Here is a 23296-nt window from a genome sequence, read left to right as displayed (position 1 = left end):
GAAAATCGAAAAATGACCTCTATAAAGTTCCATCTTGATCAAATTTTCTAAAAGATAAGGTATTATATATTGAAATCGAAACACTCCTTCTGGAAGAAACTTTGTATACAGGATATAAAAATAAAAAAAAAATAAACACCATTGTAAAAACAATAGCTTCCTCGCTCCGCTCAGAATCTAATTATAATAGTATAATATTAATTCAACTTACAAGATAAAATAAATAATAAAAATATAAAATATCCAGACTAACAAACCGTCTCCGCTCAGAATTGTTTTTCGTATACAATGATATTATATCATTGAATTCAAATTTAATACGCAATCCATTATACAATGACCCACTTATAATCTACTGTACAGCAGAGCGACAATAACTTACCTGCTTTTTTTGTATTTAATTTATTTATATTTATATATTGTTACATTAATTGACTATTACTTCAGGTATTAAGTAAATATGTTTTATGTTTTGTTCAATATATAAACGTATACATATAATGTATTTATATTTATATTATACTATAATTATATCAATACATTTATATTATTCTTATAATATACTACCTATATCAACATTAAAATAATAAAATATTAAGGAAGGTTTTCTGCTATACATCACAAATACATATATAATAGTTATTAGGTGTTGTATGTTTTGCCCCTCTCGTAAAAACCTGTGCCACTGAGTATGTGTATTGACTGCAGGGTGGCAGCTGGCATAATAATAATAAGTCAATAAGTAGATATCAAGAGCTAATAATATCAAAATATACTCATTGCCAACGCAGTAAGCTGATCACTGAGTGATATTAGATATAAAACTATAGACAAAAATATCTTTATCATATTACAGGATTATAGAAATTATGAAACTAAAATAATAAGAATGCAGTCTTATGACAGGCGTCAAACAGTCAATTTACCATAATATTACAAATTTATATTTAAATTTAGAGCCTCTGAATTGACCGGCCCAGGTGGACTTCTCCGCCTTTCCGCCCTGGCCAGTCCACCCCTGAATGACCTTAATGGGTAGGTAATATTAATAAAAACTGAAATAGATGAAATAATTTTATGAATTTATTTAATAATTCAAACATATTGTGAAATAAAAAATAAAAATAATAAATGTAATTAGAAATCTTAAATAATAAACACAATATACAATTTAAAATAAAAATAAACGCACACTATGAAAAAAAATAAAGCTATATATAATAGACCAGAGGTTCCCAAACTGTGGGTCGCGATTATATTTTTGGTGGGTCGCGCTATAATTTGATATAATACATATTTTTCGTTGATGTTCAAAGTTCAAATACAGTTTTTCGTTAATCGTTATCTGCGAGATTGACGATTACGAGTTTACAGCACCGTATCAAACAGATTAATAGTTATACCTATTGAAAAGAAAGCGATTTATCTGAAACAAATTAGTGTTAGTAAGTACCTAAATACCTAAAAAAAAAAGGTCATTCAATGTATTGTGGTCGCCAAATTTTAAAAAATTCTCAAAATGGGTCGTACAATAAAAAGTTTGGGAACCTCTGTAATAGACAGTTAATATAAATACGAACATATATTTTTCTGGATTACATGTTATGGATAAGCTGGCCCCCTTAAATAATTCCCAAGCTCGCCCACCCGCACTAGAAAAAAAAATACAATACAAATACCACATGCCACGAGTATTTAAGTCCATTAATTTGATACCTTTTCTATTATATTCATTAGTTTCTATTTTGGTCTATTTTTATCTTTACCCGGTAATAAAATCTATTTATTATAATACCTATCCACAAAACAACAGGTGAATATGAATAATAATTTATAAATAAATCTATACTTGTCTATGTCAGTAAGGCCTATAGTCCATGCTCAGTGCTAACCACTTACCAGTTACCACTCAGCATTCATTGGTCATTGACTACTGACATCTGACCCTATACTCTGGGCCATGAGAGAATGCACCCGGCGACGGACCAAAGCTCGTCTTTTTCCTCGCATTCCCACCATTTTACCGGCCAGATCGCCACCCGTCGGAGCGAGCCGGTTTCGCAGCAGGTGTGTACCATATACAGTGGCCGCATGGAGGGGGAAATTTGGCCTCCAGACGACGAAGCGCCGTAATTTGGTTGCGCGTGCAGGGTGCATTCTCTCGTAGCCTACGAGTCGTAGGCCGTGGGCCAGAGTGTAGGTACTTAGTACTTAGTAGTCACTACTCACTATATAGCCAGTTCTTATTATAGCAACATTGTAGTAATATAAATTTTTGTTTTGTTTTAGTTTAAATTTTGATAATTATCCATGTTACTATTGTTTACTTCAGTGCTAAGTGTCTAAGACTTTTAAAAATTACAAATTACATTTTTTGAAATTAAATTTTGTTTATAATGGATAAAAAAAATTGTTTGACATTTTTAAATGTAAAAAAACAAGCAAGACCTGCCTTCTCCAGTGAAGATTTGTCTACGACTAGTAAGTATAAATGTTTTTAATTTACATGGAATATGTTTCTAAAACTATACTATATCCATTGAGCAATATATTTTTTAATAGTTAGGTAGTGTAATTTTTAGCAAAATAATTGTAGAAGTATGTTAGTAGATGGACCTAAAATATTTATTAAAAAATATAATACCTACGACATACCTATTGCTTCTGACAATTATTGTTTGTTAAATTCATGGTTGAAATATACGTATATTTAGATTAAATTTAAAAAATCCTTTTAATTTAGCTGTTATACAAAAAGATAATTTAGATTTGATATTTTCACTCCGATATGTTTCAAATACCTATTAATTAGATCAGCGTTTCTTAAAATCTTTTTTATGTCCACTTTTATCATAGAATCCCTAATTTTTTTTTGGTTTTTGGATTATTTTATTTAGCTTTCAATAATAAGTTATTACAGCTTAACAATTAGAACCCCTATTTTGTTTCAATTGTCATTTTCAGCGTAATTTTATACAAGGATTATTTGAAATAAAAATTATAATAATTTCATAAAATATTGATGTTAATACTGTATTTAATCCAAAAAAATGTTAAAATAAAAATTTCATATAATAGTAATGTATATACTGTATTTAATTCAAAAATTATTTTAAATAACATAAACAGGCTTCTACGTTTTAATTTTAACGAGAGTATCGTGGAACACAGTTTAAGAAACGCTGAATTAGATCATTATAATCAATTAAATATGATAAGAAATGTATTGCTAAAATTATTCACAGAAAAAAATTAATATATTTTTTTTTTTATAGTTTAAAATGATACCCAGTAGCATACACGGGGGCTTAATCTTTTTTTTCATGTAAGTAGATAAGCACCTATATAAATTTTTTAAAATAACAATTACTATTTATTCAAATTAAAATGGCCAATCTTAGATCTTAAGTTTGTTACATTAATTCAAATATATTGGCTATTTAACTAACTTCCAAAAAAATTATATTTTTTTTGCTTACACAGGTTAAGCCCCATGAGGAGGAGGGGTTGAGACTTAACATAATAATTTCTGATTGATTCTTCTAAGATTTTACTAACATTTGTATGGTCAATAATGATAAATGCATAAAATAAATTACCATATAAATAATTTTGTTCTATACTTAGAAATATTACCATAAGAAAACATAATACAAGTTATAAAGACTCTACTATGTTGAAGAAAATTACATAAAAGGTCGATTCTTCAAGATCCTACATGAGCCTGTTATAAATTAATAATGTGAGGTCTGTTAACCCAACATATTATACTTAATGATAAACTAATAATTGTTTTTCAACATTGGGGCTTAACCTGTAGGCTGTTAATCTCAATTAAAAAAAAAAAAAAAGTGATATTGGATGTTAGCCATCTGTGTACCAAGCTACTGTTTTAATTAAATATACAAACACATTTTTTTTTCGGTTTCTTACAATTTTTAAAAAACTTGCAATAATAACTAGGGTTCTCCTCTCTTTTCTATCAAATTAATTTTGAAAAAGTTTTTGAGCTTTTTTACTTTCAATATTATTTTCTGAGGAAAAAACATAGTTATAAAACTTCTTTGTTCTGTTCAAAATTTAAAATAATACATTTATCACGATAAAAAAATATAATTAAATGTAATACCCACAATATATTATGACATACTTCACTTACAACCTATTAAAACAGGTAATTGGTTTAAAGGAATGTTGAAAGTAAACAATGTTGTACATGTTTACACGTAATCAATGAAAATGAAATAGTTTCACTACAATAATTACAATATTTAGAAGTATTCTTAAAAGTAATAAGAAAGCTTGTATTAAAATTATTTGAAATAATTTCCAAATTAATTAATCCATTTTTTAAATGTAATATTTCATTTTATTACCTGTATGGATACCAATTATGGATACAATAGCCATTCTGATTTGCCCTTCTCTCTATCTCTCTGTTTGGTAACCCTGAAAAATTAACGACTCACAAAGAAATTAAAACTGTAAATATTTACTGAATCCTAATTAATTTAAGGATAGGTTGTTTGAGATTCCTTATTAGTGACAACTCCAGATTTTTTAGTAATTTTCCATTGAATAAAAAAATGATCAGAACAATTTTTTGGGGAAATGAATAGTTAATCTAATATTCTAGGCTCAATCATCTATCATATTCAGTTTAAATCTGGAACTGCCACAAACCAACCAAGTATAGACCAACAATTATAGAAGGAAACTATAACAGGTAATTAAATTGGCTTAAGTGTTGGTGTTGTTAACATTTTCTAATTCAAGCGTTAAATTTAGATTTCCTGATCAAAATCGTTTAATTACCAAATAAACATTGGAGGAGAAATGATTTTGTCAATTCCTAGTGTTGTATGATTTTTCGAGTTAGCTTTCCTTCTGCAAAACAAACAAAAACTGTTAGATAGGAAGAATTTGGTTGAATAGAATAATATCAACACATGGAATAAATAAATTACAAAATGGAAATGTTAATACTATTTTTCAAAATTGTACTTTATTATTAACAATATTTTGTCATCTTGTAACTACAATATAAAGGTCATAAAACGACCAATTTGAGGTAAAATTATTTAATTGTTTATATTTATAGTCGAAAAGAAAATATAATTGTGTACAAAATAATGTAAGTGAAAAATAATTTAATATATGAAAACTTCTAATAAGTTTTATATTTTGACTCTACAGAATCAAAAGAAAAATCAGTGGTTAAGTTAATTTTTCTAAGCATAACTACGCGCACTGATCAATTTTTTTCCGATATGAACGGATGTACCAAAGCCTGTGATATGCCAATGCGTTTTGAAGAATCCAAAGTCAGTATTTTATCAAGCAAGTCCTTCAATTGTCCAACTTTACGAATTTGCTCCTCTGGTAATTTTTGGTTTCCCAGTAATTCAGTATATAAATCTCGACTAGGATTTATCGAAGACATGGTTATAACTTTTTCCTAAAAAAAAATTCATAAGTGTAATTCAAACAATCCAAATTATTAAATTATTTACAAAGATGATAAATGTATTGAAAATGGGCATATTTCTAGTATACCATGCACCCATTTAGGATTTATTTTTCTTTCTTCTGTACTTTTTAACACAGAAAACAATGGCGCAAACAAAAATTGGTGGAGATCATTAGTTTTAAAGTTATAGCGATATGATCACAGATGGGCAGCAGTACTATACTGGTCAAACCATAGGTTAGGTTACCCATTATGTCTATAATCACCGTAGTCTCTCCTCCCCTGGAACCATTATCAACACTAGATGGTTTGGAGTCCTTGGGACCTCGAGTTAGGTGACCGGAGCTGACTGGTGTAGATAGTGACCATTTATCATACTCAATAATGCAAAATTCAAAGTAATATTTTTTTTTTTTTTTTAAGAGTGCCTGGTACACTAGAAAGTTCCCAAAAATGTTATGTGCGTACACTATAATATGGATATATAACATTGACACCAATATTGCCATGGATACAACCTCCCAATTTACACAAAATCAAAAAACTTGAATAAGGGAATAACAGTTTGTATAAAAAAAATAACTTGAGCCTATTTATTTTATTATCCTCAACTTCCAATAAATTATCATTAATATTATTATATACAATTATTTTAATTTCTGGTAAAAGATATTTTATAATTTAAGGAAGATTTAATAACAATAGTTTATTAAACATAAGTTATAGAAATTATAAATTATTTTTGCAAAGACATTGGCCAAAATTTAATAGATAAATTCTGGAATTCCGTTTTGCTTGTAATTCAATAATAAATTTGTTTTATTATTTCAATTTATTTTGTGATCGCTAACTTATAAGTATCATTAATATTATAATATACAATTTAACTTCTAGTAAAAGATATTTTATAATTTAAGGAAAGTTTAATAACAATAGTTTATTAAACATAAGTTATAAGAATTATAAATTATTTTTGCAAAGACATTGGCCAAAATTGAATAGATCAATTCTGGAATTCCGTTTTGCTTGTAATTCATTAATCAATTAATAAAGTTGTACAGTAGTCGCCTCTTATACCATCAAATTAGGCAGAGTTAATCTCGGCTCGGATAAAGCTGTGAATGATAATCTTTGATTGAGTCTTCATAATTTTGACTGTAATATGAGGTGATCCGATGTACAAATTAAACGAAAATTACTTTAGTAATATTGAGATATCGAGAAAATAGCATACATTTATTGATAAAGGTGCACACTGAAAAACAATATTTTGCTATTGGGGATAGTTAAATTAGTCGATGAACGAAAAGTGACTTTTAGACTAAAAAGACAACCAATACTGGAAGAATTCAGTTTGACACATTTTAATTTTGAAAATGGATTATGATTGATTTATTAACTAAAATTAGTAAAATTATATTATAGCTTAAAAAACCTTTAATAACAATAGTTCATTATTAAAATATAATTAATACAAATTATAAAATTATTTTTGCAAAGACAATGGCCAGAAATAAAAGAATAAATTCTGGAATTCCGTTTTGCGTGTATTTGAATTAGGTTGCCATCAACTATAATATTATTCATATATTGAAAATAAATGTATAATATAAAATTGAGACACCACAGATAATAACATTAATTTTAAATTTGTTAAATATATTACTTATAATTAACTTTGCCTATCTCTGCATTAAGTATTACTATTATAGATAAATTATAATTTATAACATTTCTCTTTTTAAAATGCATTGCACTTTATTTAAATAGTAAATACTAGGTGATCCCGTGCATTTTGTTGCCCATTAAAAATGCAAACTCTATAATATGAATAATATGTTTTATTTGATGATATACGGTTATCATAACAACAATTTTAAAACTTTGGCAACCAATAAGTATTATTATAATAGCTTTGAAAGCCACGGTAACCATTTATAAACAAAAATTTCTACCGGAAATCTCAAATTCCCTGTTTGAGCATCTCCCGGGGTTGGTCCTCTCCCTTTTTAAATTAGCCTATCTTCTTTCCAGAGGTCTAATTTATCTTTTATCTCTATATATAAAAATATCTGATCCCGTGCACTTGTTGCCCATTAAAATTGCCTACTCTACATAAATAATATGTTTAACATATTAACATGGCAACCCTATACAAAAAATTCTTTTCAAAATCTCAAAATAATATATAAATGGTTGCCATGGTAATATGGACACACACACAGACGGAAATCTCAAAATAATATATGAATGGTTACCATGGTAATATAAATACACAGACAGACGCATTCATTTTTATGAATGAGGCCCAGAGGTTTATCTATCTCTGTACCAAATGATCCCGTGCACTTTGTTTCCCGGTGGCAACTAATAATTATTATTGTAGTAGCTTCAAAACCCATGGTAACCATCGGTTACCATGGACATTATCTACGGAAACACACACACACACACACAGACATACATTAATTTTTATATATATAGATAACATGAGCCTTACTCGTTCTGTGACTTTGTCAACTTCGTGATACAGAAAATTACAATTGCTATCAAAATGTTGGTCTTTGAACATTCCCTTCCGAATAGTTTTGTTAGCCATTTTTCCTTTCAAATCCATAAAATATTTCAACATCTAATGATAAAAATAGTATACATTTATAACATTTACATTAAAAACCATAATAATTATGTATTAAAAATCTATTATTGCATTTACTTGGTTATTAGTTTTGCCTGGAAATAATATTTTTCCAGTATAAAGTTCATAAATAGTACAACCAGCAGACCACATATCAATGCCAAATTCACACTGAATACCTAAAACTAAAACAAAATCCATATTTTTTTAACTTGTATAATATAAAATATTCAGATGTATCTTATGGAATTGTACGTGGGGTTTTTTAACGATTATGGATTGACGACATAGAATTTGGATAAAACAAAAAAATACGTGTTTCTTTATTTTTAACAGGCAATTTTTTAATAATTTCAAAAATTTTAAACATGTAGGTGTACATGTAGCACAATGTACATGTATACCAATAGCAAAATCAACTTTATTTTGCAAATGGTAACTGCTATATTTTTTAATGGATTCCCGGTATAGCTTTTTTTTCTGAAAATTTTGATACCTAGTCAAATCATCAATATTGTTTTGCTAGTTTATTAACTATGGTCCTCTAAAGTTTAGTAAAATATGCATTAATACTTTTAAATGAAATAATTGGTATAGGTTTAATAAAAGTTAATTTTGCTATTGGTACACTTGCGTGTCTAAATATTTTGAAATTGTTATAAAAAAAAATTGAAACACATTAAAAATAAAGAAACACGTCTTTTTTTCGTTTTAACCAAATTCTATGTCATCGATCTATAATCGTTAAAAAACCTCTGTAAAAAACATAATATACACCCTATATACACTTTAGAGGCCAAAGGTTCCATAACTTAGGAAGTACCTCAGATGAGACTTTCTGACCCTCTTCTCAATATTCTTTTAAATTGTTTACAATAAATCTCACATTAATAAAGATAAGATAAAATTTGCGATAACTCGAGTTTAAAATAATAATATACTTTCAAATTTATACCTAAAAATTGAATTGCATTAATGTGTTCACTTATATTATGTGCTTACATATGGAACCACCAATAATATATAAAAACCTCTGATATAACAATAAAAAAAACTTACTTATTTCAGGGGACCGGTAGAATCGACTGACCAAATAGGGTGTAATTTCATTATCAGTTATGTGTGATGCTGATCCAAAATCACACAATTTCAGTACTAACTTACTTTCATTCACCTAGAGTTGAAACAAAAGTAATATACTTATGAAAAAAATAATATTTATGTTTTATTTTTTGTTATTATAACCAGGATAATGAGATTCGCAGGAACTGCAGACCACACAAATTAATTTTTCCAAGGAGTTGTATCATAGTTGAACTGGACTTAGTAATACCTAATTACCAAAAGGCAAATAATGTCAATATTATGATCATAATTTTGCAATGACATTGGCCAGAAATCAATATCTAAATCCTGGAATTCCGTCTTGCTCAACTTAAATCTAAATTCTAAATTAAGTTAGTAAAATACACACCAGAATATTATCAGGCTTGATGTCAGCATGTAATATATTTGCTTTTTTCATCAATTTCAATGCCAAAAACAACTGTTGACTATATGAACGAACAGCTTTAATGTGCAATCCAATGTCTTTACCATATTTCTTCAACACCTATAGTTATAAATATTAGACAAAATATCAGACTAAATATAATATGTATATAATATTAAACCAATGTTTTTTAAAGGAAATTAATCAATGAGGAATAAAAATGATTAAAAAAATGTAAAAGTAAAAACAATCTTATTTATGATTATAATTTAAGATATAACACTTATTTTTCAAACAGAATTATAACTAAGTTGTTAAGTACACATTTTCCCGTTTTTTTATCAACCTTTGGTGACGCGTGCAGAGTATTTAATTATCCCAAAATATTGGTAATATACTATTAATTATTTTATGGATTTTGCACAAACCCTCAATTAAAGCATGTCATTTTATAGTCATTATCATACAATCACAAAAATATCAAAATATTTATTTACTTTTTATTTATATAGTATGTAAATTAATAGGAGTTAGTAGTTGTATTATTTTTATAGCTACAGATTTTCAAATTAATTTACATACTATATAACACATAGGTAAATTAAAAATAAATACATTTATATGTAATAATTAATATACTTCAACAATGGATAAAAAAATAATTTTATGATTTTTAATATAATAAATAATAATTTATAATTAATACAAATATTTTTATTTGAATGGAAAAAAATACTCTGCGTATGCGTGCAACTTTGAGGTCTGAAATGCGCGTCACTAAAAGCTAAAACTAATAAAGTTTAATATAAGAATTTACAATTTTCAACTAAATATTTTCATTTATAGTTGGGTTTTTGAAGAACGAAAAGTGATCAATTATGCCTATATACTACCCATGAAGAATTTAAAAACCGCCCATATTTGAATTAGTATAATTTATTGTGCATAACCAAGTTTGGTCAAAAAATAATAAATATAAAAATGAAGCCACCAGATGTTTACTAACCACATGTCAGGTGACTCACTTTTAAAATCCCTGGTTGCCAACATAATCTGAAAGCAGCCACTTTTCATTCAACCAAACTCCAAACTACAGTTAGTTGAATTTTGTCATTTGGAATTTTTAAAAAAAATCTTAATTAATTCAAAAATAATAATTTAATTAGTATTATTTTACCTCTCTAAGATTCATACTGAGAGGTTCAAAAACCATGCATAAATGTTGCTTGTGGAAAAAGTGACGATATAAACGTAGACAATGAAACCTATCGTCAGGATCAGAATCATTTAACCGTTTAAGAATTTCTAATTCTTTCAATCCTGTTTTGTGCCTAAATTAAAATAAACAATTTATAATTTATCAATGATTAGTTCAAAATGTGTGTTATTATGTACAACTACTTACATAATTTCATTGTTTCGTATGATTTTAACAGCCACATCTTGATTATCGCGAGCCGCGTCTCTAGCACGAACAACATTAGAAAATACTCCTTGCCCAGTATATCCGTAGACAGTATAACGTGAATCCATTGTTTCACCAATTCTTACGCGATAATATCCTTCTGCATCATCCCAGTTATCAGTTAAAGAAGGATTTTCTGGTACACTCTTGTTTCCATTGGATATACCATCTGGTTGAGGAGTCTAAATAAGAATTTATAATTATTAAATATTTATACAACTAATGAATATTATATGAGTGAATTAATTACATGTTGTGTAGCATGAAATGAATCAGCCTCTGCAAACATATCCCATTTGCCTTTTATTAAATCAGGATTTAATACATGATCAGGCTTTGTGGTCTCTTTATCTGTTGCTGAATCAGAATCATTTAATATTCTATCAGTTTCTTTAGGAGATGGAAGTTCTGGCGAATGTTGAATAGATGTTTCAGTAGCGTAACTTCCATGTGGAGAAGGATTCATAGAATCTTCACTATGCAAATTACTATTATTTGCTCCTAACCTCTATATAACAATTGCAATTCGATATGATAAATCAAATAAAAGTATCATACTAAAGTATAGTCAAAAATTACCTTCAATAATTCCTCCCTTTGCTTTCTTCTTTTTTCAATAATTTCTTCTTCGTTTTCGTCTTCCGCAATATTTATATTTACATCAATGCTATAAAATAATTAATTGGATTGTCAATCATATTTTTAAACAATACAAATCTATCACTAATTTCGTAAAACCCATAAAATAATCTTGTGCGGTTAAAAATAAATAAAAAATATGAGGTTATTAATTTTTATTTAAATCAATTTGAAACATATTGAATATACTAATATGTAAGATATAGTAGCATAATAAACTCAACATTTACTTACTCAGAATCTGAAGATGACTTATCATCACGCTTAAGACCTTCAGAAAAACTGTCTTTATATTTATCTCCTCTATCTTTTCCTCTATGAGATCTACAATCATTAAAAATGTATTAATTAAATATATTTAGATGCAATTTATATTATGTTTACAAATTAATGCAAATTATAATTGAAACTTACGCTTACCTAGAATATCGTTCTTTACTATGTGATCTCCTATCATATTTTCTATTATATCTCTTATCTCTTTCTCTATCTCTATCTCTATCTCTCTCTCTATCACGATCACGTTCTCGATCACGGTCACGATATCTATTGGGACCTATAACAAAAATGATATAAAAATAACTAAATTAATATTATATTGTCATTATAAAGTTATTTGACAACATAAAATAAAAATTAGGGTTTATCGAATATCAATTATGAATTGATATTAACTTATTTAAGTGTTTAGTTAATTAATTTTATAAATAATATTAAAGTATACATCTTACCAGGTGGACTTCTTGCACGGTCTCTATTAGCTAAAAAAAAAATTGAATATAAACAGTAAAATTATAATTTTTTAATCATTATAAGAAGTTTAAAGCTTACGTATAGGACTTTTAATACGGTCTCGTCTCCGTCTTAATTGATCTTCTCGTTGCTTGATCTGTTCTTCTCGTCTTCTTACTTCTTCTGCTCGTCTTTTTGCTTCTTCTTCTATATCTTTTATTTCTTCATCTCGTCTTCTTTGTTCACGCCTCCTTAAATCATCTTCTCTTTTTTTGATTTCCTCTTCTTTTCGTCTTATTTCACGTCGCTTTTCATCTTCCAAATGTTTAATTTTTCTTTGTCTGTCTTTTTCTTTTTCTCGATTCCTTTCATATTCCTTATCACGATCTCTTTCTTTTTCACGTTCTTTTTCTTTTCTTATACGATCTGACTTTAAATGAGTTAAGTCTTTACTTACACTTCTATCTCTTGTTTTCTTAATTTCTTGACTGGAACCATGATAACGTTTTAATGGACTTCTTACACTATTAAATAAAAACATCTTTAATCTAATATAATGTATCTAATAATATTATATAATTTTTACAATTTATCATAAGAATAACTTTACCGTTCAGAATTCTTATTTTTGTATTCTTCATCTGATTCATCATCAATTAGGTTAATGGTTTCAACTGATTTTTTAGCGCTTGGCTTTTTTTTTTTATTGGTTTTATCACCTTCTTCTGATTCTGATAAATAAGCTCCTAATCTGGCTTGAAGTAAAGCCTAAACATAATAATTATCATTGAAATATTATACAATTATACAATATTTGAATATAAAAAAATTATAAACTAAAAATATTGTATAGTTAGTTGATAAATATTCTGAAACCATAAGTGCTCTCTTATTAAATAAAAAGTATCATTTAGAATTCTAAAGACGTATATGAGAATTAATTTTTATATATTCTATAGAATATTGAAACTTTATATTTTTTATGGTTATTTGTCATTATATTTCTATTAATATATTGGAACTTTCAAATATATATCAAATACCTAACCTATATCATATATTATCATAGGAAAATAATGAAATATGCATTGACATGTAAAATAGATCATTATAATTCAACTCCACATTTCATATCAATAAGTTCATTGTTATATTATGTATTCAATCAACTACTATCACAAAAATACATTAATTTATTAATAATATCAAATTTGAAAATAAGATTCATTTTAGATAAAGTAATATTTAAAAATGACATACAAAATAGTCCGACTTAATCTGAAAAAAATTCTTTTAATTATTCATCAGTTTTACAAAATTTTGGACATTGAATAAATTAAAACAAAAAAAATATTATGTTAATATATTAATCCCTATTTTATACTTATATTATATATTATGATATACAAATGTAAATCTATAATACCATATGTTTACAAATTATGAGTCATTATGACATTATTTATAAATAAAAGTATTGATTTGAATGCTTTTTACTATTACTGTATCTTAGTCATTTGTTATGAATGGAAAATATTAATCTTGAAATATTTTAGTTTGTTTTTCCATATTCAAATACAAATCATTTGAATACACATAACCAGAGCTCAAAACTTCATACATTTGCATACTTCTTAGAAAACCCTAGTACAACTCAAATCCAAAATTATATTTTGTATATTTTACCAAATTTAACTAATATTGCATATTTAAAGATTTCATACATAGTTAATGCATATTTTGCTAATGCATTAGCAACAATTTAAGTATAAAATAAATCTAATTTAATAATAAAGAGCCTTCATACGTCTATATTAACCAATAGGTATAGATAAAATATACATTTTTTATTCTGTAAACATTTAAGAGGACGCTACACTCGCATGTTATGTCTCCCATCTTACAAATGTACAACATAGCAAAAACTGTTTTGTGCGCGATATAACCACTCAGGTTTAGTGATAGTTAAGACTCCAAATTGATATACAATATAGTTCAGAACATAATCTGTAAAATATTGTTTTTATTTTTTTTTTTGATATCACTTAGGTAAATAAAAATAGTCTTATTGTTAAAATCCATTATTTTTTGTATTTTTCAAACTTCAATAACTTTTTTCGTAGTTTTGATATCAAAAGAATAAAAAAGATTTTTCACAGCTTAAGTTCTCCTTTTTAGGTGGTGTATATTTTGTATCATAGTTATTACTGTAACATCCTTGGTTCTTTCCCGCGCAAAACAGTTTTTGCTATGTTTTACATTTATAAGACTGAGACAACATTGCGGGTGCAGATCCTCTTAATAAAAATAAAACAGAATACATATACATACTATTTCATTTTTGGAAGTTACTTCTAGTATAGGTAAATTAATATTTTATAAAAAATATAGCTACATATTAACAATTTTTAAGTACAAATGTATGCATATAATTCATTGTTTTTTAACACAGAAAGTTCTGAGCTCTGCACTTTGCCATAAAATATTTTATTTGAATTTAAAAATACCTTTTGCTTGATTAGTTCTTCTAAATTCATTTCTTCTTCATCCAAGTTGATTTCTGTTATTATGGGTCCTTCAATTTTTTTCTTTTTACTATTGTCAGTTGGGGGTGGAGATGGTGGTCTTTTTTGTTTACCATTTTGGATATGGTCACCATTTGATTTCTTCTTATCCTTCAATTTGGTTTCTCCATTTTCTTTCTTCGTTTTTTTATGTTTTCTAGAAATAATTGATTATCTACCCATTAGCTAATAATAATTATATTTTTTGAATTAATTTACATATGTATAATATAAATAGAACATTTAACCAAAAACATAATCAATAAATAATATATCTACTTAAGACCATGTGGTCAAATATGCTAATAATCAATGTACAGGTAATATGTAAATGTATAATAAAATTAGGTGTCAGTATTTAATGAATTTTATAACAAGTAAATGAAAAATATGTTAATAATAAACTCACCGTTCACTTCTATGCTTGTGTTTCTTTTTCTTTTTTTTCTTATCTAATCGGCTGTTATCGACTACTTTAACGGAGTCTGCAGAAGAATCATCGGACATACTGTCAACTCTTTAATTTATATTACAAAAAGCCAGTTAAAAAACAACGAATGAATGAAAATACTAACACATAACTATTCAAGTTATACTTACGCCATGTTTGTTGATGGAAGAAAATAAACAATGAACGACTCAAAATCGTTTTTAGCAGTTCACGAAAGAGATCGTCATTTCACATTCATAAAACATTAAACTTACACAAAATTAAAACACAATCACATAAACAAAATTACAACAATAATAATAGTTCCCATCTCGTTGACATTTTAGACACGAACAGAATCAAAACCATTATTTTATGTTATTATGGAGTTGAGCATACACCAGAGAAAGATGTGTGCACAGTCTGTGCCTAGTCTGGCCTGTGGTGTTGGTGTATGGAGGGATACGTCGTCCTACCTACATATTATTTGTTTACGATATTATGCTATAATGGTTTCAGTTAAAGCCTTAAAGGTAATGTAAAATATATAGAGTGACCAACATACAAATACATTGGAATGAGGTCACAATATAGTCACATGCATATGTTATAATAAAAACGCGTTGCCATTAATTATTCTTGTTAACTTTCATCAATTGTTATGTATAGTTCTCTAAATTAATAACGTTGTTACTTGTTATTAAAATTAAAATTATTTTCATTTAAAAAAAAACAAGATACTTTAAAACAGTTAATGACTTTCCTACATGGTTCTACTGTAGCACTATCAATTTTATAACGTGGAGTTTCCGATATCACAATATTTCAATGTTTATTATATTATATTTATATACAAATTAATAATTATTAAGAACTAAGAAGTAAAACTTTGTTATGAGTCTTATAACAAAAGTTCAAAATCTAGACTTTCTAATTTAAGTCTTTGATAGTATTGCTATTTGAATCTATTCATCTTAAGTATTAATGGTGCTTGTAAACTTATCTTACATATTAATTACTTTTTAGTCATTTATTCCAATTTTTTTGTTATTGGTGAATTAAACAATTTAAAAGTGTTTTTATTCATGGGTAAATAGTTGTCTAATAAATAACAATCCAATTAGTACCTTATATATCATAATAACATGAAAAAATATTTGTTTTTTCAAGTAGTTATGTTTGAAATTTAAAACATTTAAATTTAGATACATATTGCTTATGCATGCTGCCATATCTAGCATTTAAAAATTGTTTTTGATTATAGTTTGTACCTAAGTAGTAGAAGCTTAAATAATTTTAACCATTTGATCACTAATTCTGTTTATAATTAATAATAATCGTCAATTGGCAAATATGTATAATACAAATATTTATGATTTACATTTGATAATTTCTCAATATCAAGAATGAATTAAGGTATTTATTGTTCAGATTATAAGGTACTGGTATATTCTGAGGAATAATTATTATCATGCCAAATCATTTAAAAATTCACATTCTTATTTTCATAAGTGTTGTATAGCATAATATTTATTTAGATTTATTCAATAATTAATTTTATAACAAAGAGTCATTAATGTTTCACATTTATACATCTTCAATTTTTGTTATTTAGTTCTTTTCGTAGAATTTTGAAACTGTAGCTGTAATTCAAGTTGTAAGAAATGCATGAACTGTTTACACAAGTATTGAACTACAAAGATTTATCCAAGGTATAATTTTATTAATAGGGATTTTGCATTTATTTGAATTCTTATTTATAAAAAAACAAATAATTTACAGGCTGGTGATTTATTTACTATTTCTGATGATGCCATTGTGAATGATTTATCTGAAGTTATTAATATAATTTGTGAAATCACAAGCTTTCCTGATTATGTAAATAATGACAATGATCAAAGCGTTGTGGAAATATGCATCACAAGAGTTACTACTGCTATCAGGTATTATAATATGTTATTATTACAGTATAACATGTACAGTCACAACATTTGTACTTAATGATAATATACAATTTCATAATTATATTTTAACTAAATTTAAATTAATCTATTCTTAAAATATTCACAGTATATACTATCTGATCTAAATACGTTAAATATTACATCTTATTTTAGTACTTAGGACAAGTTGGGTATTTAAAAATTGTCTAGAGAAATAAATTGATGTATAGAGTATACTTGAATACTCCAATATGTATATTCTACTAATCTATTGTATAATTAATTTGTTAGAGAAACCGGATCAATGGAACAGCATGCTGAAGCTATGGTTACATTACTGGAATCATGTCTTAATCATAATCTTAAACCATCGCAAATGGAAGAAGATCCACCTCATGCTAAAATATCATCAGACATAATATCCTGCATGTTTCTTGTTAGTATACAATTATAATTAAAATTTTTTTAAATGTGCTAGGTATGTATATCTTGATATGTGAAAAAGGTACTTCCCTGTTATACAAGACTACCCTATTTTGTTCAACATCACAATCCTGTTATCTAAGACTACCAAAATTATACTTTCCTGTTATACGAAACTACGGCTATTATCGTGACTACCACCCAAGACTACTTCCGTTATCGGGACTACTTATCTTAGCTGAATTAAAATAATACTAAATAAGCTGCGATTATATATCTATCATTACGTATATTATTAGTTTTTTTAATTGGTGTTTCCCACGGCAAATTTGGTATATTACAAATAATTATTATGTGTTTAATTTTTTTTATAAAATTTGAATGTGGCCATCCCCACAATACATAAATTATTAATTATTTTATTTGTGGATTTACCATTTTGCAGTATTATTATTATTATTATTTTATTGTTTTCCGTACCTACGCCGCACCAAATTTGGCACTTAACCATGTAAAATACATTACAAATAATTACTATGTATTTAATTTTTTTCTTTATTTCATTTTGACCATCCCCACAATACATATTATTAAAAAGTGTATCAAAGAAGAAAATTAAGGTAGTCTCGTAAAACTGGAAAGTACCATTTTGGTAGTCTTAGATAAAAGGATTGTGATGTTTCACAAAATAAGTGCGGTAGTTGCGATAACGGAGGTAGTCTTGGGTGGTAGTCGCGATAACAGCCGTAGTCTCGTATAACAGGAAAGTACCGTGAAAAATAATGGTTAAAATCAACAAACATAATATTTAATTATAATGCTCAATATTTATTTTAGAACTATAGCAAAAAGGAAGTTATGAAAAGAGTATTACCAGTGGCTGTGAAATTTTTACATAAAGGAAATAAAGTATTATCAAGAAATATGGCTTCATATCTATCACTTGCAGCAATTGACAACTCTCCATTATTATCAAATCATATACAACTTATTATAGATTCCATAATTTCAGGTAATTATTTTTAGCAACTTTATAGCTAAGCCGAATTTATTTAATAATGTAACATTTTAGGTAATTATCCATTATGCAGAGTCCTTCCTCAGATCTATGAAGTAACAAGAGATCCGATTCATGACCATGCAATGGCTTTAGTTTCTTTACTTCCATTATGTGAACTCACTGAAATGTTGGCTTTATTACAACTTTTCTCACTGATAGCCAACAATAAACCATCTGTTAGTCTACTTATATAATAAAATCATATTTTATTAATACAGAATAAATAATTAATAAAAAATGTTTAGTTATTGGAAGCTAGTTTGCCACAATTGTGTGAATACTTATGTACATCACAAACGGTTATTGCTACATTGCAAGTTTTTCTGAATTTAGCAATAAACCAACCACAACTTCTATCTGATTATGTTCCAAAAATTAAAAAAGCTGCAGAATGTAATCCAAATGCTCTATGTATTGCTGCTCAAGTTTTATCAGCTGTTGGAAAAATAAATAAGGTCTTAATATTATTATATTTGATTTTGATGTCATGAATAAAAGTACAAACTGTGTAGTTTATTTTAAACAGACAAAAGCACAAGAAGCATTAACTTTTATTATGGAAAATTTAGCTAAAGTGGATCGAGGAAGTCAAAGTATATTAATACGAGAAGCTACACATCTATGTTCTTGTTTTCCAATTTTATTTACTGATCAAGTATTAGACGGAGTTCTACAAATTAACCTAAAGATAAAGTAATTATGGGAATATTTTGTTAGTATTAAAAATGTACTGTATAGTTCTAACATGTCAACAATAATATTTTTCTTCAGGTCTCATTTAAATCAAATAATTAATGGAATAACCATAGTTAAAGTTGGTGGAAATCAATCACCAACTAATTCAAATATTACTAGAACAACTCAAACAGACAATAATGGAAGAAATTCAAGGTTGATACCTATTAGTACAATTTGCAGATAATTTAAAAGTTTTCATAAAAATAATAAAATTTATTTTTTATAGGATTGTTATTACACCCAGACCAAGGTTAATGGCAGATAGTCGTAGTACTGGAAGATTACAGTCCTCAAATGCTCACCGTAGTATGACACGTTTAAATGCAGGTAAAAAAAAAAATGTAGGCATAAATTACCAGAAACAATGTTAATACAAAATAAGTATGAAATTAACAAGTGTTGTAGATCTTACTTTATTCACCTAGGTGTTATACGATCATATATTATTTCATGTATAAGATTTTAAACTTAAGTTGGTATACATATTGTTAAATAATTTTGTTTAAATATAATTTTTAGCATCTGGTAGTAGAGTTGGGTCAGTTGGAGGTTTGCATAAAAGCATGACTAAATTAAGTTCTAATCAAGTTTGTATTGCTAATTCATCAAACCGTAATAAGCCTTCTACAACTAAAATATCAAGTGGTGGCGTAACGGTTACTACACCTTTGTAAGTTTTTGTACCTAAATTATAATAAATTCCATTACTTATCTGAATTTGGAATGTATTAAATTGTTTAAGAGGAACTGGAAGTATATTAACTACAAACTTCAATTACAGTACAAACTCTAAAGATTCATTGGCTAATTCACTCAGTCAAACTTTGGCTGGACGTGTGCAAAACTCAGTATCTCGACCTTTAAGTACTGCTGGGAGCTCTCCGTTAAATCAAAGTTTAACTTCTCAAGGACCTATCCAATCAAGTGGCCCAAGTCTGAATGTAGATCCTGGTGGAGTCAATACTAGCATTTATACAACTGTGACTCCAAGACGAAGTCACAATACAAGTGTTACAATAATTAATTCAAGTGTTTCTCAAGTAATTAAACAGCAAATTAATACATTATAATCCTTAATTAAATAAGTTACATATTATAACAGCAGACTTGTATATTTTATTTTATTTTGTTTAAAATCTCAAACACTTTAAAATATAATAGTTTGACCTTTTCATATTCTTTTAATATAATATTTTTTTTTCAATTAAAAATTGTACAATCAGTAAATTACTATTTAAAATGTGTGAGTGAGGTGAGTTAATATAAAATGAGATAAAGTAAAATATATAATACATTTAACTAGGGACTTGATTGAAAGAACAATACATTTAAGACATTTTGTGACAAAGATTTTTGTGAGTTGGTGAGGAAATTTAAGAAGTAAGATTCATTGTTATTCATAGGAGTTGGATTTGGCTTAAATTATAGGTGATAATCTGTCTTTCAGATATATTTCCATGCTAACGAGGTTTTATTGGGTTTTCAGTAGCTGGTTGTTGATGATGGTGTTCAGGATTGGTAGTAGTTTGACATTTTTTGTTGAGATGTTGTGTTTGTGGATCAGTTGTTTGTATATTGTATATCCTTTGTAGTTGGCAGGGTGTGATCTTTTTCTAGGCGACATGGAGATTTTGTGCAGGAGGTGACTGTGAAATTTTCCCCACATTTGACACACAGTAATATATGCAGTTGGTTCAGGTGTGGTTTGAAGATTTTGATACTGTGGTAATTATCGCCACACATTCTTCTAAATTGATTTCTGTGTGTAAAAGAAAGGTGATGGAAAAATGTTGCTTTTGCTTCCATTGGGATCAATATCAATAAAGAAGTGTAGGGTTTTTGTTTGCTGGAACATAATTAATTATAAAAATGACAAATGAATAACTTTTATAAGTAAAGTTATAGTGCCTACATACTATTTATATATTTTATTTTATTTTAGAGAATAAGTGTATTTGAACCATATCCAATGAGAGATACTATGCAGCATTTTTGTGAGAAACATTTAGATAAAATTAAAGCTTATATGGAAAAAGTTTCAGTTAGAATTCCACCTCCTGCTAAATGTACAATTGAAGGTTTGTATTGATTAACTATAACTTTGATTCTTATATGTTTAAAAAAATGTTGTTTTTCCCAATATTTAGAAAGAAGAGCAAAAAAGACAGCAAAACTACATTTTGCTTGTGAAGGTCGAGGTGAGCATTGCCTCTATAATCGTGGTTTATTTACTGTACGTACACGACATCCTCGTGTTTGGATTCATCTTATGTTTCTTGCCCTTCAAGCAAGATCATCTTCAGCACTCAGTTCACGCCATCCTTCGGTCAGTGCCTTAAAAAACTGCTGGGATATTCTCAAATGTGAAACTAGGCCATTTCTAACATTGGTAACCTCAGCATTTCCATGTGAAAAAGATCAGGACGCTGTTTTAAATGAACTTCGTAATAGTGGTTACTTTGACGTATTTGAACATTGTAATATAAATGCTGGTGGATGGGGTTGCTTTTTATGTAATCATCCAGAACGAGCAGTTGGTTTTTTGCAAGATAGTCAACCAGTTATTGAAGGTCAGCTAAAAGAAAAAAAAGGAAGATGGAGGATATTTAAAAGATGGAGAACACGATATTTTACACTGTCTGGAGCACATCTCTCTTACAAAGGCTCAGTAAGTCAATACTTATTAAATATTATTTATTATATTAATTATTCACTATAAACTAACTATAGTTCTAAAAATTAACATCACACAGGACACTATTACGTGTAATCAATTATTTTAACATTTGTTTGTTTGTTGTTGTTGTTGTTGTTAAAGAAAAATGACAAAGATGGGACTCCTATTGACATTCATCAGATTCGCAGTGTGAAAGTAAGTCGTGGCGCTCGAAACATACCTAAAGCTTTTGAAATATTTACTGGAGAAGAATCTCTTATATTGAAACCTAAAGGTGGTAAAAATGCCGAAGAATGGGTACAGTGTTTATCTGTTGTTGTAGCACATTCACACTCAAAGGATACCACAAATTCAAGAAATTCAAGTTTAATTAGGACGACTATATGAACAAATTATTAGTTTTAAAGAACAAATTTTAATATTTCAATATGATATTTGTAATGGCAATAAGTAATATCTATTTTAAGAGATTATAATATTATGAATGAACAAGACATCCAAATAGCATGACAGTATTTTAATTACACTAGATTTTGATTATTTATATTTCAAAATTGATTCAAAGTATATATTATTATTATACTAGTCATTTTGACTAGGTATTTATATTTTAAAATGTATTAAAAGTATATTATTATTAAACTAGTCTATTTTTTTATTTAAAAAAATTTAAATATATGTACAAATCTACTATACAAATGTGCAGAAATCGATGATTAAAACATGAAAATAAATAGTCATCTGATTTGTTGATACATTTCAAAATAAAATCAACAACTTTTCCTTGCTGGTTTAAAATGATAATATATACTATCACAGGAGAAGACTATAGAAAATTGTTATTATCTGGTGTTATGTTTAAAAACAATTATATTGTATGATGCTGTTATCATTTATTCAGTATCTGAAAGTATCTAAAAATAATGGATTTTGAATCAATAAAAATTTTTTTCGTATAAGTGATCAAAAGAATAAAAACGATATTGCACAGCCAGAGTTCTCCTGGTATGACTGTAGCCTTCTCG

At 27.2% G+C, this 23296-nt stretch overlaps 2 protein-coding genes across 9 annotated transcripts; one reads left to right on the top strand and one right to left on the bottom strand.

Moving 5' to 3' along the window:
* Window positions 1-1231: 1231 nt before the first annotated feature.
* Window positions 1232-15908, bottom strand: LOC100169542 (serine/threonine-protein kinase PRP4 homolog). 5 transcript variants are annotated; one of them, XR_003839146.1, is made up of 20 exons: window positions 15601-15901; window positions 15410-15517; window positions 14944-15157; window positions 13047-13204; window positions 12536-12960; window positions 12436-12465; window positions 12125-12260; window positions 11939-12028; window positions 11645-11732; window positions 11316-11573; window positions 11006-11247; window positions 10778-10931; window positions 9583-9720; window positions 9168-9282; window positions 8187-8293; window positions 7971-8102; window positions 5285-5458; window positions 4816-4887; window positions 4377-4449; window positions 1232-1426 (listed from the first exon to the last, which is right to left on the bottom strand). XR_003839146.1 is itself a non-coding variant. In XM_029488076.1 (18 exons), exons 1-18 carry the CDS (start codon window positions 15603-15605, stop codon window positions 4876-4878), a joined length of 2586 nt encoding a protein of 861 aa, XP_029343936.1. In that variant the 5' UTR covers window positions 15606-15901; the 3' UTR covers window positions 3466-4875. The 5 variants fall into 5 exon arrangements, 2 of the variants coding, with proteins under 2 accessions (XP_029343936.1, XP_029343935.1); XR_003839145.1 differs by lacking the exon at window positions 1232-1426 and having other exon boundaries at window positions 3466-4449; XM_029488076.1 differs by lacking the exon at window positions 1232-1426 and having other exon boundaries at window positions 3466-4887.
* A 389-nt stretch (window positions 15909-16297) lies between these two features.
* Window positions 16298-22852, top strand: LOC100167479 (protein melted). Of its 4 annotated transcripts, none has more exons than XM_016804811.2 (15): window positions 16298-16519; window positions 17046-17142; window positions 17213-17373; window positions 17665-17851; window positions 18634-18808; window positions 18869-19032; window positions 19102-19311; window positions 19383-19549; window positions 19628-19747; window positions 19821-19921; window positions 20114-20264; window positions 20337-20634; window positions 21537-21672; window positions 21742-22262; window positions 22413-22851. In XM_016804811.2, the coding sequence occupies exons 5-15, from the start codon at window positions 18655-18657 to the stop codon at window positions 22656-22658; spliced, it is 2268 nt and encodes a 755-aa protein (XP_016660300.1). In that variant the 5' UTR covers window positions 16298-16519; window positions 17046-17142; window positions 17213-17373; window positions 17665-17851; window positions 18634-18654; the 3' UTR covers window positions 22659-22851. The 4 variants fall into 4 exon arrangements, with proteins under 4 accessions (XP_016660300.1, XP_003244886.1, XP_001944371.2 ...); XM_003244838.4 differs by having other exon boundaries at window positions 16299-16519; window positions 17665-17809; window positions 20376-20634; window positions 22413-22852; XM_001944336.5 differs by having other exon boundaries at window positions 16299-16519; window positions 17665-17809; window positions 22413-22852.
* The last annotated feature ends 444 nt before the right edge of the window (window positions 22853-23296 follow it).

Source organism: Acyrthosiphon pisum, chromosome A1 (genome assembly GCF_005508785.2).
Source record: "Acyrthosiphon pisum isolate AL4f chromosome A1, pea_aphid_22Mar2018_4r6ur, whole genome shotgun sequence".
Classification (NCBI taxonomy): Eukaryota; Metazoa; Arthropoda; class Insecta; order Hemiptera; family Aphididae; genus Acyrthosiphon; species Acyrthosiphon pisum.
The sequence above is the reverse complement of the archived record's forward strand: the minus strand, read 5'-3'. Positions and strand labels throughout refer to the sequence as shown.

Bases quoted from the DNA above. Each gene is read 5' to 3' on its own strand.
- LOC100169542 (XM_029488075.1), bottom strand. The intron at 15,158-15,409 runs GTGAGTTTATTA...AATTATTTCTAG, and splicing joins CACAAGCATAGAAGTGAACG to AAAACATAAAAAAACGAAGA. The intron at 12,466-12,535 runs GTAAGCTTTAAA...TTTTTTTTTTAG, and splicing joins CCGTATTAAAAGTCCTATAC to CTAATAGAGACCGTGCAAGA.
- LOC100167479 (XM_001944336.5), top strand. From the start codon at position 17,095: ATGCATGAACTGTTTACACAAGTATTGAACTACAAAGATTTATCCAAG. The intron at 19,033-19,101 runs GTTAGTCTACTT...AAAAATGTTTAG, and splicing joins TAGCCAACAATAAACCATCT to TTATTGGAAGCTAGTTTGCC. The intron at 19,550-19,627 runs GTAATTATGGGA...ATTTTTCTTCAG, and splicing joins CAAATTAACCTAAAGATAAA to GTCTCATTTAAATCAAATAA.